Source organism: Hetaerina americana, unplaced genomic scaffold (genome assembly GCF_022747635.1).
Source record: "Hetaerina americana unplaced genomic scaffold, ioHetAmer1.1.p SCAF_8, whole genome shotgun sequence".
Lineage (NCBI taxonomy): Eukaryota > Metazoa > Arthropoda > Insecta > Odonata > Calopterygidae > Hetaerina > Hetaerina americana.
Window position 1 is genome coordinate 27,429,379 of NW_027287427.1, and position 20,940 is coordinate 27,450,318.

The following is a 20,940-nucleotide window of genomic DNA, read 5'->3' on the forward strand; positions in this document are numbered from 1 at the left end:
AAGCTTAACTTAATGAACTTGTAAAAATAGGATGGGTCAGCAGAATTGAACTTTCAAAAGATGGGACTGCTGATGAAATTACCCCCATTGAAATTTCTGAGCGTTTTTAAAATCTCTCTTTCGAGGCGGTGCTTTTGAGCTCGAACATCCTGGCTCTTAGGACTTTTAATCTTCCCCTACGTTCGTTTTCTGCTAGCTTTTCTACTTTTCCACTATGCAGTGGACTCAGGATCATAAACTCCATCGATAGTGAGATGGCGGTCATATATTAGGAGAACCGCTTGAAAACTGCTTTTTTCCCATGCTGCCCTCCGACGACGGTGATTTTTTTTCTAAAACACCTCAATTTTTGCCATTTCCCGTCCCTCATTATCCTTTCGCTCGCTCGTCTCCTTTCTAAGATGGAAGGGAAAAATGGGAAATTCTTTCCAATGGGAGGTGTTCTCGGGCAACTTACCGACTGTGCCAGGACTAAAGCTACCCCTTGCTCCTCGACAACCCAAATTACGTTCGGTCTGCGGTGGCTGGATAGGATAAGAGGGGTCTCCAGGGGGAGGGGGCCGAGGAAAAAAAGGAGTAGCGAGGGAGGTGAGGAGGTGGTCTAGACTGGCCGTTACCGCAGCCGTCTCCTCCAGTTCCTGAGAGGAATTCAACTTCTAGTCTGTCTCACTTCCTTATCCTATTCTTTCTTTCCCTGGCTCTCTCTCAAGAGAAATAACGTCTGAAGGTGAACTGTAGGAGATTTTTTTCCGGCGGACTGAAAACTTTCCGAATGGACGCTTGAGGATATAAAATTTTATGTCGCTCGGATGTTTGAGAACTAGCCATATTTTGTAATCATGAGGCGCAACTATCCATCCTTGACAGTCAGTGGCTCCCGAGTTCCTTGAATGCTTTCTTTGGCTTAATTTTCTTTGGTTAGAAGCGCCTGGAAACATAAAGTGGTTTTAATAAAAACGAAGGTCAACTTTTGAAAATTCGATTGACTGTGTTTGAAGACATCGCTTGAAAAAGAAGGTGAGTGTTATCACTTGATAATAAAAACTAAGGCACTCGGGTGATATTTTAGTACAGCCTATTTTCAATGTAAAACGTATTCCCAGAATATTTAAGAGCAAATTTATATTAGTTATAAATATTTTATTAATTAATGTTGTTGTATTATTACTTAAAAAATATCGAAATTCGTAATCTGTATATTTTTTGGCTGCCTCACCGATTACAACAGAGATTAAATTTCTCTCATAAGCATGTAAACCGTTCTCAGAAAAGCATTTATTCTGGATTTTTCTCCATAAGGACATTTTTGATGTAGAAGATTTAAATTGAAATAATTTATTCAAGCAAATATTGATGATGATCGCTGAGTGAATATCAAGTTAGTGCATAAATGAAAAATATAAATTCTTTTATTTCCCCCATATATGCTAACTACGAGGGTCATCCGGAAAGTAGTACCCGTTCGTGCCGCATGAAGTGCTGACGACGCGAGTAGCCGCTGGACGAGGTCAGATAGCTTCAGTGGCTTGTCTGCCTTCTCTGAGCCAAGTTGCGTGACGCTAGCATTGCCTGTGTTGTTTCTGTGATTGTTTACAATGTTTAAAAAAATTGAGAACGCCGCCAGTTGTGAAGTGAGGGCAGTGATTAAATTCCTCAATGCAAGAAACGTTCGCCCATGTGATATTCATCGCCAATTAAAGGAGGTGTATGGAGACAATGTAATGGACGAGTCGTCTGTTCGGCGGTGGTGTCGCAACTTCAACATGGGGAGGGGGAACACACACGACGATGAGCGTTCGGGGAGACCGTCTGTCATTACAGACCAACTGGTGAGCTCAGTTGACAAATTCGTGAGGAACGATCGGCGCGTCACAAGTGATGACATCTGTGAGCATTTTCCCAATGTTTCTCGAACAATTGTTCATGAAATTGTTAAACACCATCTGCATTATGCAAAAATTTGTGCAAGATGGGTCCCTCGCGTATCTCAATGAGCTGGCGGCGAAGGACTATGCAGCAGGAATACAGAAACTTGTCACACGTTATGACAAATGCCTTAATTTGCTTGGAGATTATGTTGAGAAGTAGTTTAAAGTATCCTCTTTCAAATAAAATTTTTTATGTTTGTTAATATTTACTTTTGTGTCTTTATTTCACGAACGGGTACTACTTTCCGGATGACCCTCGTATAACGGGTAAATTGTTTCCCCTATTGCGTGTTAGTTCATGTACATATACGTAGGTCCGTTACTTTCCCGTGACGAGCTATAGAAGGTGAGTCATATTGGTTGTATTCTCTCGAAACATTTTATTGCCGTGAATCCCTTCCTGCTTGAGCTTTTAGTCCCGCCCGTATTAAGGCAGATAAATTTCCGGAAGACCAGAAGTTACTTTCGGGTTCCGATAGGTCTTTTTCAAGAGTTCTCGCTAAGTATTATTCATTCACTCTTAAGAGCGCCGGAAATACATTCGGGGTAGTTTCTTGAAGTAATATAATATTAGAGCATTAGGACTTATGATTGGAATAACATTTTTCCAAGCAAGTCTCGAGTTTATTTTCCTTTTCTTTGCCCATTTTATACTAATAATGCCTTGATAAAGCCTTATATTGGTTATCTCTAAGCGGTTTTAGCGTCGGACATTTCATTTTATTCGTAGAAGCCAACCAACCTGGCGTGTGACACTCATCTACTCTTTGGGGTGATGGGAATGATAGAGTAGGTACTTTCCTTGTGCCCCTTTTTTTACATAGCCACATCTCAGATTCTATTCCGGGTGGAACGCACTGATTTACTATACATAAGCCTTGTTTAGTGCATGTATCGCCTTTAGAATTAAGTAGTGGGCCTTGGATGTCGCTTTTCGATTTGAGTGGCCTGATGTGTGCCTTTTTACCAAATCATCTTAAATGTTAAAACTATTTCGGCGTTTGTGCGCCTAATATGAAAACTACTTTACTTAGTTTTCTATGAAATTATAGTTTCTACATCTACATCATACCCCGCAAGCCACCGTAAGGGCGTGTTGCGGGGGGTGTTACATCATCAGCCAGTTTTATATTAATTAAACCCTAACCTTCATCGTCGAAGGAAAATCAAATGGCCTTTGTAACCTTATAACTCCGATGATATTTTATTTCCACCACATTGGATTCGACATACGAGTCCTTCGACTCGTATTTTGCCATCCTCGATCACGAAGCATAAATTCCACGAAACCCAGTACCGAAAATTTTATTTAAATTGCCATACGTCCGTTTTGGCATTTTTAATTTTTTCTCGAACGAAATGAAGTATCCGTCAATGGAATTGCCGTCGGCTGAAAATCTCTTGCTAGTGAAATGTTTCATATTGGTTATTGTTACGTTTCTTACGCCTACATCATACTCTGGAAGCCACCACAATGGCGTACGAGTATAACAGTGGGTGTTCCGTCACAAGCTAGTATTAATTAGAGTAATTGGTGGTTATTGCCATTCCAAACAATTTTAATTTGGGAAAGATAATTTTTTTACTATTTCCTACAGTTGTGATCATGTAATTTGGGAGGGGAAAGGATTATTTTATTGCTGTTTGACATTTCCATTTTGCCGTTGGGTTCTTACTAGTGTGACGCGGAGCCTTATAATTCAATGTTGAACTCGAATGACTTGTAATTACCAAATAATGGAAGCCATGCGGGTTAAGTGTGCGTGACTTTCTAATGGGCATACAATTTCAGTGGCTGTCAACTTAGGGTTGAATTTGATGGCCGAATTTGCAACATTTGAACCATTTTATAAAACGAAACTGTGTTAAGTCTTAAGTTGATTCTTTTGTGAAACGATGCGTGTACCTCTTTGGAAAACATATTTCAATACAACCGACGGTCATCAACATGACGATTATTCTCCATGCCGAAGCCTGTTTCGCACACAATCACCCATTTAGTCTCAATCCCCACTGAAGTTCCGGGGTGGATCTCAGTTTGGAAATATTTGTCGAAGATTACGATGTTTGACTGCTCGTAGGAGTCAGTTGTTATGAAAACTCTCCGTTATGAAAACGAATTTGTTATCCAATATTAGTTCTTCCACTTTTGCTACATTGTAATCGCTGTGACTGTTTCCATGGTTTTGGAAATGAATACATCGTAACGGTTGTGGAGATAAATATTTATTGGGCGTTTCTTTCCTTAGTTCAAAACGGAATCCCGTTTGACATGAAGGAAACTTCCCGCTAAATAAATACGCAGGCACTAATTCCAGGTGGCAAAACTTCGAATATTTTCATGCAACCCTAGTGATAATTTTAAGTATTATTTAACGTAATATTGGTTAAATGTATATGAAATTGCAAAAAACTCTCGTTTGTCTTATATCAACTAGGGAGTCATCCCAAATGGTAGCGCATAGATTGTATGAGATCATTAATAGATTTTGGTGTGGTTGTTATGTTATGGTGTAGTTAAGATAGAGGGCAATGCAATGAAGCACTACATGAACAATTTATGAAGTAAAGGCACGAAAACGAAGCAGCGTGTGCAACAGGGAGTAAATACAGTAAGCGTGGCCACAAAAAGAAAAGAAAATCCTTGTACAATCATTTTACAATATTTTAGAACAGATGTTGTCACAGCAAATAAAAGGTATTGGAGCTGACATCGAACACACTTCAAAGTGGCGACATAGATTTGCGAACAGAAAGCTGGCTCACTCGGGATATCAATAATATTTCCTCCAGACTATAAGATATACCGACGCCACATACCTAACACGACCGGTAGATAGTATTAAAGTCTAGTACTATAGTATTAATGCCTCGTTGGAGCTGCTTTGCTACATTATTCACTAACTATTAATGCAGTTAAAGAATAATTCAGGCGCACCATGAGAGTAATAAAACAATTACAAGTAAATATAAATGTGTACCATTTACAGACCTTCGATTCTAACATAGAAGTAAATAATTAAAAACTCGTATCACTCTTCTGACATTGTAAGCAGATATTGATTTTCGCCGGTGACTTATCATTAATTGATAGGGACACCAATAATGCTGACAAAAATCCTCAATACTGGAAGTCGAATCACGAAATGTATCAAATCTTCGGCAAGCCAACAAGCGGAAAGAGAATTTTAGATATTTTAACAATTAGCAGCGGTGAAATGGTTAGTCATAGCGATGCAAGTAAATTACAGGATTAGGGATCATCTCTGTCAAACGGAAAACAACAGTTGAACCTGTGATTAATTCGGGAAGAAATATTTACAACAAAAAACGTCAAACATTCAACTAAGAAATTGTGTTGTGTAGATGGGGAGAGATTTCTGTAATGATTCAGCACAGAAAGAGGCAACGGGATTAATTGGATCGATACATTTATTATAAGGAAAAAAGGCACAGCATATTGCTTAACAGTCGTAATTTCCTCTTTCACTGGTATCATTTCAACTGACTCACGGAAATCGGACGTGATTCTCGATTGTAAACAAGTTTCTATTTCAAAATAGTTTAAAACTATCAATTTCAATATATTCATCTTCTTTTAACAGATTTCCATCTTATAATAGAGCCTAAATTTAAATCCGTCTATATTTTTGTGAAATTAATTTAACTGTTTCTTCTCAATCGCAGAATCATGTGTTATTTTGAAACAACTTATCTTTTCATCCCTCTAATCCGAAAGGCTGAGGCTATGGGATGAGTCTTATGGATTATGTATCAGGTTATCCGGGTTAGGCCATATGAAATAAGTCTGGAATATTATAATTTAAATTATTTAAATGTCGTTTTCAGGAAGTGCTTGAAAAAGTTTGCTGTCATGTGGTCCATTACCGAGACACCTTGCACGGTTGAATAAAAACTGAATATGGATTTTACTAGGAAAAAACTTGATTCGGAAAAATTCATGAAATTCAAAAACCTAGATCTAACAGCCACCGCGAGAGAAAAGGAATTACATTAATTGTGATAGCACCAGAGAACCAACGTTTTTATCATATCTTAATTTCCATCAACGTAATGTATTGGCTACATCAATCATTGCCATGTTTGAGTTCATCTTTTTCGCCCAAATAAAGACCTGTCTATCTTCTGAAAGAAATATTGTTATGTCATTGTTCATGACAAATTCCACCAATACTACAATGAAAATTCTACCATTTATTTAAATTGCTTATATTTGCTAAAAGGTTTTTAAGTTAATTAAAGAATAATGTATGAACAGACTCGTATGGACATAAGTTAGTTCCAGAAATTCAAATAACTAGAAAAATAGCCAAAGCTGATTTAGTATTTCGTCAACCATCTCATAAATGATAGTTGGAACAATATTCATGTCTTGGACGTCAGTAGCCTCTTTGAATTCCAAAGTAAAAAAAAAACGTCCCAACCGTGGGGCTGAAGTGGAGATAATTATCGAATCATTTTCACAGGGTTGCCGTAATCGGTTCCCTACATCGTTCAACTTCTTGCTTCCCATCACTTCCTACCTCGCTTTTTCTCGACACCTGTTTCCAAGAAGTCGAGCGGGAGAAAAGGGAAGAGGAGGAAATTAAATGAAAATGGGTAATGTTGGAATGAAATAAAAAACTTGTTCCCCGGAGAAAAAAGAAATGTCCACGGAGCCCCTCTTTCCTGATCTTTTATCTCATTTTTCAGGCACCGCATCCATCCGCCATTGAGCTAGAGGGAAAGGGGAGACGGGAAAAGTTACAATCTCATTAAGCAATTGTATTTTATTTTGTTATTTTTTAAATTCCTCTCAGGAGGGAGGGATCTCTTTTCAACTGCTAATTTCTTCGCCGTGACTTATAAAGACGATTTACCATTATCTTCGTGAGTGAAACATCTGGGTGCGCATGTTTGCATTAACATTTGACTAATGGCTACTGGTAATCTTCATGAAGAGAGAACATCCTTAATTTGTGTTACCATCATTGTTCATTTATATGTCATAGAAATGGATTCTTAATAATATAGTTTCATTGCATGGACGGAACTGTTCTTCAGTTTCTTCCTTCTCTCTCTTGAGAAAGGTGGTTTCCCCACCAAAAATTCGAAAACTGGTTTTTATTTTCTTTTTGTGTTTCTGTTCGCTAGTGCTAACTTGATATGCATTATTATTCACATCCGTGAGACTTTCACGTAAGTTATATCATATATATATATATATATATATATATATATATATATATATATACAGAAACAGATATAAGGAAAAGGGATAGGAACACATATAAAGGACGAACACAATAAAGGTGGGGAAGGCGGAATCGAACGGATCACAAGGGTAAAAATATTTCCTTGACCGGGACTCGAACCTCGGATCTTTCCACTTGCCGGGCGGATGCTCTTAACATATTAGACCCACGGATCTCAGGGTAAATTACGTTTCCTCGATAGCTCAAGTGGTTAAGAGCATCCGCCCGGCAAGTGGAAAGATCCGAGGTTCGAGTCCCGGTCAAGGAAATATTTTTACTCTTGTGATCCGTTCGATTCCGCCTTCCCCACCTTTATTGTGTTCGTCCTTTATATGTGTTCCTATCCCTTTTCCTTATATCTGTTTCTGTATATATGAGTATTTATTCGCCGTTTGGCGGGATTTCGTGTTTGAATGTATATATATATATATATATATATATATATATATATATATATATATATATATATATATATATATATATAAAGGTTAAAGTTAAACTATTGTATATAGATTATGTAGAAGCACTCACGAGAGCAATATAAAATTTGGACGGCACAATAGAACACAAAATAAAATAGATATCACGAAAAGGACACTCACATTTTAGATTATTTGAGCTTTCGGCCTCCTTCAGGTCTGACTCATAAATAAGTCGATGAAGTCTCACATGGAGAAGGCCTCAGAGAAGGCCGAAAGCTCAAAAAATTTAACAGGTGAGCGTCCTTTAACATGTTATCTATGTTATCTTGTGCTCAATTATGTCGTCCAAATGTAGTATATACATATATATATATATATATATATATATATATATATATATGCATATTATAGATATATTTACATATATGCGGTATATGTATGAGTGGGTGGATATTTCCTTTTTACGGGTGGTGACCTGACACTCCCCGCCATACGCCCTTGCGGGGTATTATGTCGATGTAGATGGGTGTACACATATATATATATATATATATATATATATATATATATATATATATACATACATACATATATATAAATATATGTATATATAGCCAATTAGGGGGAAATATTGATGAATATATTCACATGGAACTCTCAGCTTATGCCGTATTGCTCCGTGCTATAGCGCTGTGCTTACGTTGTAGAATACCAAAATAAGCCGATGGAGCTTGTCGAAAAAGGTCAGTAAAATTAATTTAGGAATAAAAATATTGTTCAGGTGCTTTCACGGCTAAGGTGATACCGCACCATAAACGTGCTTCTTTATATAATTTCTCATAATTTTTAATCTCAATTGACATCCAAATTTTCGGTAATTGCGAATCGTCGTCCGTGCTTCAGGATGCTCGGAATTTGGGATTTTCATTAATTTTGTGACGCTTTCGTTTCGTTCTCAACAAATTCTTCACGAAGCGAGAAACTTTACTGATATGCTTCGATTACAGTACTGGTTCATTTCGCTTTCGAGATAAAAAACCCTCAAGAAATTATTTACTAATAAAATTCCAGGAATGGCACTCTATTTTAGAAAGAGACAATGTCCTTAGATTAAGGGTTGGCTTTACATCAATGAAAATATTCAAACCTCCACTAGCTGCACAATCCATCGGGTTGAATAATTGCGGAAACAAATCCACAAGTATACTCCCATTTTACTCTAATTTATATCCATTAAAAATTCGACATCATCGCACAATATTTAATGTCGGTGACAAGAAGTTGTTGGGAACTGGGTAAGAAAAACTAAGGCAGCATTTTATCGTGAAGGAGATGTAATCGTGCATGTAACCAATTGTTTTAAGTAGCCCAAGAGCAAGGTTAGCCCTTTCAAAGTCAACTTCTGGACTGGAGACTTTCACTTTCGAGAAACGCAAGATACAGTTAGCGGCTGGCGTAGGGAAGCCCGAACCTTCTTCCCCTCTCATGCCATATGCCCTCTTTTTTCCCTTCAACCCCACTCCTCGGCCTCCCACATTCCCCTACACACCTCGCAACTATTCCATATCCACTATTTCGAACCCCCACCGCCGCCACTTTTCCTGTTCAGACGACCCCTTCCCCAAACGGTTACCGAATTCGCTCAACCCTGACATGTAAACGTCCGACCTCCGTCACATTCCCAACATTTTGATTATTTTGAATATTGGATACCTCTCGTTTGTCGCATCAACGGCATGCTTCGATTTTTCTCTTTTAAGTCGCTTGCACCGCCTCTCTCTCGCTCTCCGTCATTCACCCCCCTCAATTTAAAGGTTATGTTGAATTGCATCGAACTTTGAGGACATCTGGAAATATATGAGGCCTTAATTTATAACCAATCACATCATTTGCGCGTTCCAATGTTAAGTATGGGATGTTACCCTTTAAGAACAGACATTCCTAGTGCCATTAAGCTTTCGATTTTGACAAAAAACTTAAAGAGAAATATTTGACAATTAAACTTGCCGTGGTTAGCACTCTCGACGTTGGGTTTAAGTTTCGGCGACTTTATTTACCCGGATATTTTCGATGAGAGAAACGCTATTCTAATTAAAATGATAGACTTCGAAGACCAATGTTCAATGCTACATGTAGATGTAGATGTCCGCGGCAATCATTTTTACGAGATGAAAAATGTGTTATTGCCCTGTCAGTGCTTGCTGTTTTAAGTAGACGTTCTTGACTCGAGATGAGGTTTCTAGTTGGAAAGTTCATCAACAGATGGCGTAGACGTTCAATGCGGGGGAATTAAGTTTGAAAGACGCCGATGAATCACTAAATACCAACGGAGGGATAGGTAACTTTAAAATAAAAGTTGAAAGAAGCATGATTAGGCGTAAACCTCTCCAAAATATATTCATTGGCTTTACTTATGAATCATATAATATTTTCCGTCAATCGTCTGCACTCTTAATCAACCGTAATTATAAAGAAAAAAACACGTTCAAGTGCAATTTAATTTGTTTAAATCAAGCTAAGGTTAAATTGATCTCTTACTTTCAAATGACCACTCATTCGAAAATGGTATGAATTTCTACTAACCCATCAATTACTGAAAACTTTTAAGTGTTACCACAAATTCTGCTTCGAGTAAAGGTGAGCTCAACCGCAATTAGCAAAACGGGCGTTGAAATCACCTTCCCCGTTGTCGCCAACATGGCCCTGTGGATAATAATGGTGACCAGAGGAAAGTCACTCACCCCGGCCATTATTAGACGACTACTCATGTGGGAAACAAGGCCCACAGGTAGCAAGCAAAGGATATCTTGGAGGGGAAATGGCGAGAGAGAGGATGGTTAAAAGGAATGGGAGGGAGAGGAAAGCTGGCGTCCTCAACAACAGCGCGCACTGCCACCATGGCGAGGGGCAGAAGGGAACTTTCCCTTGAAAAGGGGGAGCTTAATACCTCCTTTTCCACCGGCTGCTTGCCCTTACAACACACCAGCTCCCCGCCGGCAGAGAGAGACCACCGGTCGACTCCGCGGAGAGTGTATTGTGGGGAGGCGGGGGAGAGCGGCAGCGTAGCCTTGGGCAGGTTTATGCTCACAGGTGGAACGGAGGTTGGAAGGTGGGAGGAGGGCTGGAGGCAGAGGATGGGAGGGGAGGACGGTTGAGGTGTTGGGGAAGGGTGGGGGACAGGCGGTTGAGTGAGTGTGTGTGGGAGAGTAGGGGCGGGAAGGGGTGTGGGGAGGGAGACAAGAGAGGAAACGGGACAGGGGGAGTCACAGCGAAGGTTGCATAGCTTGGATTATGAAAGGGTACCCGACTGATTGTGAGTGAGTGGGGTGGAGAAGGGAAGAATCGTAGCGGGCGATGGGGGACGAGGGGGTCGGAGGAGGTGTGGTGTAGGGAAGGGAGAAGGGGAGTAGCAGTGGGGGAAGAATAGGGATTTTCTTGCGTTCAATGACGGCATCTCCCTCTCGATTTTTTTATTCTAGTCGGCGGTGCTCCAGTGCGTTTCACTCCTCCCTCTCCCTGTTTTCCATTGCTTTTATTTTATTCTCCCTTCACACAATGGAGGGATACCCCGGACAGGTGTCTCTACCCTTTGCGCCAAGTGCAGATTGGAGGGAGGCTCGAAATGGAGGAGAAAAGATCTCTCTTATTCGTCTGGAATTTTCGGGATTTTTGTTTCTGGAGTCGAGAGGCAAATCGAATGGGATATTAGCGCAGATATCGTGTAATATTTATGGTTCATATTTACCTGATTCATTGCTGTTGCAACCGGAAACTAATATGACGCGCGAATACATTCTTTCTCGAACCGAAAGGCTATGGAGGCACGGTACATAGAGAGGCCTGTCTATCATTGGGGGGGGGGGTAGTAGAGAGATGGAGTTACAGTCCTTCGTCCACTTTACCCCGACCCGCAAATGGAGAAGAAATCAATCACCTAGTGATAAATATTTTCACAGACCCCTGAGGTCTGCGAAATTCGCACATAAAGGTAGGGAAGCCAGTTCCTTTCCCTATGCCGGTCATGGTTTCCCAGGAAGATCTGGAACCCGTAAAAATCACATAGCTTGGGTGGAGCTACAGGTGCTCATAGAGGCTTACCCGGGAATCGAACCCGAGCCCTCCGGTCAGTAGTCCAACGCTCTACCCCTGGACTACCATATTCAAATAATTAAAAAATTACTCATTCAATTCATAAAGGGGATGATTTAGCAGTATGCTCTCAAAAAGTATTTGGATGTATATTAGAATTAATTTAATCGGCACTAATTGAGCACTAAACGTTTTCAAATTTTCTGTATTTTCACACACGATTGAGATGATTCATTCGGGTATTCTCACAGAATTCGTACGGAAGCTATCTAACTTAATGCTTGAAGGCCTCGTCACTGGAAAGCTAAATATTTGGATGGCTTAGGTTCCATGTAGTAGCACAATATTTCTTCCTTATAATTTACGGTATTTCTTATGCTAACATTAATTCAATCTTGCCTGGTACAGCCATGTTGTAAAACACATGAACTAGGTGCGTGGAGGAAAGTAGAGGAAAGTAGTAAAAAACAGGAAAAATCTGAACGGAAATACGTTTTTATGGCTCGTTGACTCCAATTAAAAAGCCCTTTAACACGTAGAAAAGAAACGTTCCCACGGTACGTCTGCAAAGGGCAGCGACGAAGAGGCCAAGCTGGCAGAAGAACCTGGACCCTGTTCGAAGGACTGCCTATATTTCATTATGTTTCAGCTTGACCTCTCCCCACTCTCTCTTCACTCCAATTGAAGAGAAACCCCTGCACCCTTTGATCAGTGTACGATTAGAGAAAATCACTTAATTTTAACAGAAACTCCAAAACAGTTCACGATGAAAGCAACTTATTGATGATAGGTTTGCGCCAAGCAACCATGATTGAAGGTTGCAGGTATAAAGGTAATTTCTAAGACACCATTGTCGTTTGGGTGATGTTATGATGTGATTCGTCTATTTCAGATTAACGATAAAATAATTACAAAACACGCTAGCTGTTCACTATAACGTTGCAGTCTCCAGGTCGTTAGCGAATATTCTCCCCTACTGCATAATTTGAATTGCGTATACTGAGAACAAGAATAAGCTGCTGAGTACGAGTCATAACGGAATACGATAAGCACGGGATTCTATACATATATGTCCCTTTCACCCCATCCACACACCCTAGCGGTGGCCTGCAGGGTACTAAAACAAATAAAAAAATTGTATTTCAATGGCAGCTTGGCAATAACCGAAGCTGATAACTTCTTGCGAATGCTGAGAAAAAAATCCTCTAGTACTATACTCATTTAAAGACCACACACTTGTCGTACGTTAGTAAGCGCAATTATTTGTCATTGATTCATTTGGTGAATAAGTGCCAGCAAAACATTTCTTTGGATAATCTCTTACACACCTTAATCTACTAACTGAGGTAATTCGAAGTCACAGTTTACTGCTAATATAGTTGCACTATAATGTCCTCTTGCCTCCGCAAATAGATATCTAAGCTCTAGTGGGAAGCGGAGGCCTCGGCCCGCAAGTCACCTGTACGGCTCTCATGTTAAGCCTTCCGCCTTCTTGACCACTAAATGACCTCGTGCCACTGTATACTTCGCCTCCTGAAGCTTTGAGCATTGCTTCTGTCCGATGGTCTTGTCATTGTCAAAGGTGTAGTTGTCGTGTAGGCCTATTCCCTCTTCATCGTGCGAGCCTGTTCTCCCTTCTGAAGACTTCCGCAGTACACCTAGAGAAGTCGCCCGCGACAGCTTCACGTCCGATAAACGTGTCTTCCTTAAGTCTTATTCGGGTACCCCGGACAGAATAAGGAGAGACACTCTTAGCGACAGCTTATTCCGTTGTTTCGCTTCCTGAACCTAAATTGAATAGAAGACGGCGACCAACCACGACAACTTTATTGTTTCTTTCAAATAGCTGTTATTTGATACTGTGCGGTCCGTTTCTTTTCGGGTTACAAATGAAATGCCCTTAAGTACTGTTTGATTCTGACTGTATTTCCGTAAATGATCGCATCACCTCAAACCCCCTCCAAAAGTGAAAAGTACTGTTGTTGATCTCACAAGTCTAGACTCACTGTCACAGAGTAAATTATTTTGGAATAATCTCTGAATCTTATGAAGGATCGCGCAATGTCGACGCATCTTACATTGTATGCTTTATTTCCTAATTCTTAAGGGGAAAAGGCTTCAGTAGTGCAGCGCAAAGTTAGACTTATAACAGAGCGTTACGAGGCGCATAGCACTGAAGAATTTCTTTGAGCTATATTTTGCTTTAAAGCTTAAGCTACATTTTGACCCGAATATGAACCTACCATGGTCGAACAATGTGAGGGATCAGGACAGTCTTGTCCGACCGCGGTAGGGTCATATTCGGGTCAAAATCAATCTGGTGTGTATTCACTACTCGCCACACACCCTAGTGATGGCTTGCGGGTTACTAAATTATCAAAATCAGTCTTTATCAAAGCTTCGCAGTGTAAATAAAATAAAAGTAATGGTTTTTCTTCAAGAAGTCGCTGTTGTATGCACATTTCAGCTGAAAAATGCCGGAAAAAAGCTAGTGTTTCTCATTTATACTCCATTCAGTGGAAATTTTCCATTTTTGGAGATGAAAGAAGGCGTAGAGGTATTTTATCAAAGTGAAGTTGATTTTAACGTAATTTATCCTCGGTATAAGATATTGAATAAAGAAGGCATGATAGGAAAGGAAATACCTTGAACTTTTGGACCGGTCTAAAATAAACATCTCATTCTTAAAAATAAGCTGACTCGGCCGTCACTGTTTGTAAATGTCATTTAGGTAATTTGTATCACTTTCCTTATTTATTGATGAAGCTTTATCTCCTGAAATGAGGTTTAACCATCATTAGTTGTGCCGTAAATGCATTCCCTTGGTCAATGAGTTGGAGGAAGGTCAAAATTTGGCGCCCTCCCTTCATGGTTGGTTGATTAAGTTAATTATTTTTAAGTCCTACCTCTTAACTGGCTGGCGCACAGCCTACAGGAGTGATTTGGACTGGCAAGGCCACCATTGAGGATAGCGAAATATTGCAACGACATAGACTTTTTATGATAGGATTTAATCGCCGTGAGATCATATGATTTTAAAGGTTGTTTGAGAAGTCTCTACAATCACAGACAATGATTAATATTGCAATATAGTATATTGAAATTTTATATTTAGAAATATATAATTAATGCTTAGATAAAAGTCAAGCTGATGTCTTCATCTGACTCATCAGTTGGAATGACCCCCGGCCACACCCTAGCGGTGGCTTGCAAGGTGCCATGCGGATAGAGATATATTTTGAGCGTGGTTAAGTGACTTGAAGGGCACAAAAGGCCGGGAACGACGGATAACACTTGCGTATCTTCTTATGCAAGGGAATTGGCTTCGCAAATTATCGAGAGCACAGCTTGTCCATCATGGTAACGAACGAATGATATGTTCAATGCGGGAGCCGGTTAAAAGTGTTATTTCCTCCCTTTCCGACCAAATGATGACATTTTTTTTTATCTTTTTGTTCAAAACACTAAGTGTTGTCCAATATGTTATAGCGAACAAAAATAAAGTTTAATGTTTGCATTAAAAATTCTCATTGCTGTATTAAGGTTTTGAGTGCGATAATATTCCTTAATTGAATGCAATATGCCTTAGGAATAGATGGACATCAAAATGTAATATAATCTAACGGTCCGCTTCATTAGACATGTTAACATGTTTTGCTTACTGATATAAGATTATTTATTTGTTTTTGCCGCTTGACGCCGGTTTTGGTGACACTATTTTTGACAAATTCCAAAGAAACTGCGGGAGATGCCGCAACAGTAACTTTTAACGGAGTCATCCGCTAATGTGCATTTCAATGCAACAATTTCAGAGTCTTGATTGCGTTCACGAAATAGCCAGAGATGGCTTTAGTTAATACCCAAAAGCAACATGCATCTATTCTTGAATAATTAAAAATACAAAAAAATAAGAAAAGATAAACAAGACATCACGAAAGATGGATTGGGAAGAATCGACTTGGGCATTTCAGAACAGGCCAAATACTTGGGTGTTACCCTAGCATCAAAATTTTTATTTGATACAGACATTAGATTTCAAATTAGACAGCAAAGAATATGCAGGCCAACCTTAAAGATGCTAGTTTCATCAGACGGGTTATAGGGAAATAGGTAATGAAAGATTTTTGTGTAAGTATTGCTTCGTTTTATTTAGGCAGCATTTGCGAAAACGCGGAAATTATTTGTGACCCATCTGATAAAACGTTACTGGAATATTAGATGAGGTCCACAGAAAATCCGCTAGATTTGTAAAAATTGCTACGTGAAGAGAGTAAGCGAGTAAGTTATGTTGGAGGAATTAGTTTGGAAGCCTCTTGATTCTCAAAGAGGACAGGCAAGACTTAGACATTTAGAAAGGTAAAGGGCACTTAACTTTTCCTGTGATACAAAGGGAATTCTTATGGCGCCAAATCATATTGGTAGATTCGACCAACGGAATAAAATAAGATGAGGCACCGTCGTATTGAAAGAAAAATCGTACCCAAGCACCCGAACAATTAAATCAACATTAATACTGAAATTAAATGAATTAGTCAAATCCAATAATTATTACATCATGTAAATAGGCATGCATGTGCACTAGAGTAGTATAAGACCTAACATGTTTTCAAGTGTATGTATTACCTAGCTTTATCTAACTATTTCTGTATGCATGTTTGGTGCTATTTTCCTCCTACTCCTGATTTCCTCTCCTTTTATGGAAGCCCAAAATTACTGAATTACATTATTTTTTATTAAAGTACTACGGAACGCCCATTAAAATAAGTGGGTTCATAACTGTATGCTCTGCTATTTCGGAATGTAATTAGAATTCTAATTTGAAAGCGCTCCTAATAGAAGCCTTAAATTATGGGAGTATCAGAAAATGACTTTAGCAGTATCACAAATTTATCGTGGAGTATACCCTTTGTTGTCTAATTGCAGAACTATAAAGCTATCGAGCTGCATTGCTCGGAGATGGTGTCTAGTCTAGTTTGATGTCGTGGCACATGAGGCTTTTGCTGGTTGATAGATATTTCTCATCATGTATGCTATAGATTATGAATTGGACTTGCTTTTACTGTCGGATATGCTTTTACTGTTGGTAAATGGCGATCTTTTTCGTACAGCAACATAGCATAATCATTCAAAACTTTCAATTGTGATTGACGGTGTTTGGATCTTCAAGACCAGCACACATTCAAGTCGTGGGAGATGTAATGATTTTATGCTCATCAAACATTACCAGTTGCAAATTATAGTCACATTTTAAATAAACAAGTAATAGTTAAAGTTTTTAAAACCACCATTTATTTTTGTCCGTTTGCCGATAGTTTTACATTTCAAAGATGAATTGGAATAAGTTGCATATGCCTCTGGCAACGTTAGAGGAAGCAATAAAGCCAACATTTTCGATTCCTAAATATATACTTTTTGTTCGTAAATAATATCCAATGTTGTTTTGGCCAAATGTAGGAAGAATACTAGGAAGAATACTTTCCGAATGTCGGCGACAATTATACAACGGACTTACGGAAAATTGGGCGAAAGCACGAGCGATTTTGTAGCGTAGTTTCGTTTGAGGGCAGAGACTATTAATGTTTTCTTAGAGCAAGGAGGGGTCAAGTTTCATATTATCAGCAGTATGCAATAATTTTAAGGTTGAATAGCGGTAAATAAAGATGATCCGATTTATAAATATACGCAAGACGTTACGTGTGCCTAGCTATTCAAATGTATGTTAGGGCCTTATAATGCTGTGATACGAGTACTTACAACAATATAATACCCCGTAAGCTACCGCACGGGCGTGTGGCGGGGGTGTTCGCTCAACAGCCATGTATGTACCATCACATTCATGACAAATCTACGAGTATTTGATGAGGTTTTAATCTGTTATTAATTGAGTTATATAGAGAGCAAACGCTTATATTAACAATATACGTAAGTCTTTGACAATTCATCATGTGTTTTCCGCATTTAATGAAACTGGACCAAAAGCGAGTCAAGAAGATATCACGAATAGGAGGTAATTCTGGTGGAAATTGGACGCCGCCCTGATGTCATGCGAAGGGAGCCAAGAGACGACACAAGTTTCCTCCGCAATGTAGTTTTCCTCATGACGCCCACGTAGGATCGGGATGACCACGGAAAAATCTTCTTATTTCCGGTACTTTGCTTTCGGGATTCTGCGAAGTAATTACATCACTAATTCCGTCGCCTAATAGGTCTGCCTACCTGGTAAATATTTTATACCCAAAACATTTTACAACAAGGCAAGCTGTAATTTAGTGAATATCATAATTGTACCGGATCTTATAATAATCGGCGGCGCAACTAAATTGAATCGGGTTTTATGAAGTTATTTCTTAGTTACAGGCCACCCTCCCATATTTTATGACAATATACTCTCAATCCTGCATTTATGAAAATCGGGCGTTTTTTCGGCAAAACTCACCAAACAAATATTAGCAACACCTTTGAAAAAGGCATTACATATATCACGTAGCTAGGGAAACACTTGGAATTTTCGGTCTTCAAAAAACTCATTCTGGAAGCATTCAGAAAAGAAATAGATCAAACCCACTCAAAACCATAACTCAGTTGTTTTCAAGATATCTACCGAGAATCTTACTACGCCGATAAATGTCGCTGTTAGCGTAGGCATTTTGAAAATACATTTGCGCTCGTCACTCGTCTTTGAACTTTCGACACAACGCAGGACTATGATTAAATTCGCGGTCGCCACTCTTTAACGGACTTCCTTTCATTGTCACGAAAATGAATACCTTCCCGTATCAATTATGTATACGCACTGTGGCGCTGCGTCCAGGCAAACAAACAAGTTGTTCTGGTGACTTGGGGGCGAGAGCGAAGCAAAAAGGTGACATGATGACGAAAACCTAATGAGACACATGGGGCCGGCGATGTTTACCGTGCCGACGAGCTTACTCTCGTTGACGGTCTATCCGGCACCGGCTTCTTTGAGTTCGCAGAATTTTTAAAACAATCGGACTGCAAATTAGGCAACTCCTATATTATGACGAAATCGGACACTAGCAATAAGTTATTTTCACTTGTAATTCATTCAAGATTTCTAAGGTACATGCCAAGGCCACCCTGCCTTGATATTATCCAAATAAAAGCCTATGGTTTATTTTAAATTTCCTAAACTTATATATTGTGCACAGATTTCGATGATTAATTACGGGCTTAAACAGTGAAAAATCATTGTTTCGTAATTGATTTGGTACTGTGTGGGTTTTATTATTTCGTGACGTCCTCCGATGGTTTAGCCCACAAAACATTTAGAAACGACTATTCGAAACAATTCATATTCCATTCAGACAAGGCTGTAAAACCGACTGAAGAGAATTTTACATTATCCACTGCGAATACCTTGTTCACGACGGTCTCGAAAACTCTCCACGCGCATTGAATATAAAGAAGGTGGGTATCTCAAGAGGAAGCATATCCCCGCGTGGGGAAGGAGCCTTGGGTATATGTTGCCTAGGAAGGAACGTAACACAAGGAGGATTTCTTGCCAGACATTGGTCGTCGAGGATGAAGGTAAACGACGTTCTGACAGAGATATGAGCAACGCATCTCCTTGAAGTCTTACCCCGACTACAGAAGATTGGCGCTAAATAACCCAGTGAACGGAAGACATAGTTCGAAGAATTTTCGCATTTGCAGAAAATGCCTTACACTTCTATGAGTGTAGTTAAAAAATAATATCATCTTAATGCAGAAAAGAATTTTTGAAATATCTGTAATGTTTAACAGTTTGAAAAAGCCAAAAGAAATTGTCGTAGTTTCTTAGCGACTACAATACAAATTTAATGCATGTGCGGTATGCTATGAGTGCTGTAAAATTTCCCGTTTGAATTGATTCCCTTAATATTAATAACAATTGATTTTTCAAGAGAGTCTTACCTGCAGCGGCTCTGTTTACGATGAGCGGAAGGGGCTGGCAGTCGGAGAGTGGTGAACCAGGAGGTGTTAAGGCTTCTCCCTGTGCAGAGGCATTTCCCGGGGATGCGTCGCCTATTCCTCCTCCGCCACTGTCCCTTCCTCCGCCAGATTCTCTCTTCTGAGATTCCAAGAGCTTCAGTTGCTGCTGGTGCAGCCGATTCTTTATCAGAAAAATCTTAGGCATCTTGAATGGTAGAAGTCCACAGCACTAAACTCAAAAACACCAAGTCTTGCAAAAAAAATGACTCACAGTAATTGGGAAGGTTCTCCGAGGGTTTGTACGAACTAAAATCCACGAGCCCCTCTTTAAGGTCACCAAAAATTAAAACTTTTTTACCGAATAATAACGGGAATTTTCCCAAATTTTAACAACGAAACAAAAAAATCACCGACACACTACGCGACTTAACAACGTGCTTAACAATCCGAACCCCGGAAGTGTCACAGAACTGTATTAGGTCCTCCGAGACTTTTAGGCGGGTGCAAAAAGTGGCGAATGTTTCTCCTTCTAAACATTCCAAATGGCTTATCTAGACCTCCCCCGAGGGTAAATATTTTTACCTAGGTTCTTATATGTTAAGGGGCGGCCGTCGAATGGTTCTCTTCCCAATTCCAATGGCAGTGAATGTTTGCCGTTAGTGGTATCACGGTGAAGAATAATCCTTTAGGCATTGGCGGCGAACACCGGCACAGAAACTGTTTGTTGTTGAACCAAACGAAAAACTGTAGCACTATAATACAGTCCGTACGTCAATGGTCTTAATGGAGAGTTCAGGTTGGTCCCCTCTGGTGAGACACTGAAGCGGCACTGCTCGTAAATTAATTCCTCGGCCAAGAGAACGTCCCTCACTTCATGTCTGCACCTCAGTAGTCTCAGCGAGCGACTGTTGGATGCCGAGAGGGCAGCGGTACAAGGTCCGAGGGGGTGGGGGAAAGCCGGGGAGGGGAGAGGGGCGGCCAAGAGTGGGAGTTGAGAGGAAGAGGAGGGGAATGAGCCGTCGGTTCAGCGTTGCCGTGCTTGGGCGCTGCGGAGCCCATGGCCAAGATCACGGCTGGGTACGCCTCCGGGCAGGTCCTCCCCACTCTTCTTCGGCCACCTCCACCCTACCAACGCCTCATCCTCCGCCTACATACCACGTGACCGTGTGAGGGCTATGGCGCATGCGCACAAGTTCTTTTTCTTCCAATAGTTTCCGTATAACGTTGTTCCCCTCTCTCTTTCTCCCACCTTCCACTTCACGACCGAAGTCTTTTGCAGACTTCGTTGCCACCAGAGGTTGAGCGGAGACAGGA

General features: G+C 40.0%; 1 protein-coding gene across 1 annotated transcript in view; it reads right to left on the reverse strand.

Moving 5' to 3' along the window:
- The window catches only part of LOC139697542 (transcriptional regulator ovo-like), a 39,743-nt gene extending 19,231 nt beyond the window's left edge, over positions 1-20,512 (reverse strand). Inside the window, exon 1 of the mRNA XM_071596289.1 lies at positions 19,609-20,512. Within this exon, the coding sequence (XP_071452390.1) occupies positions 19,609-19,831 (223 nt within the window). The 5' untranslated portion in view covers positions 19,832-20,512. The remainder of the gene's footprint in view (positions 1-19,608) is intronic.
- Positions 20,513-20,940: the final 428 nt, after the last annotated feature.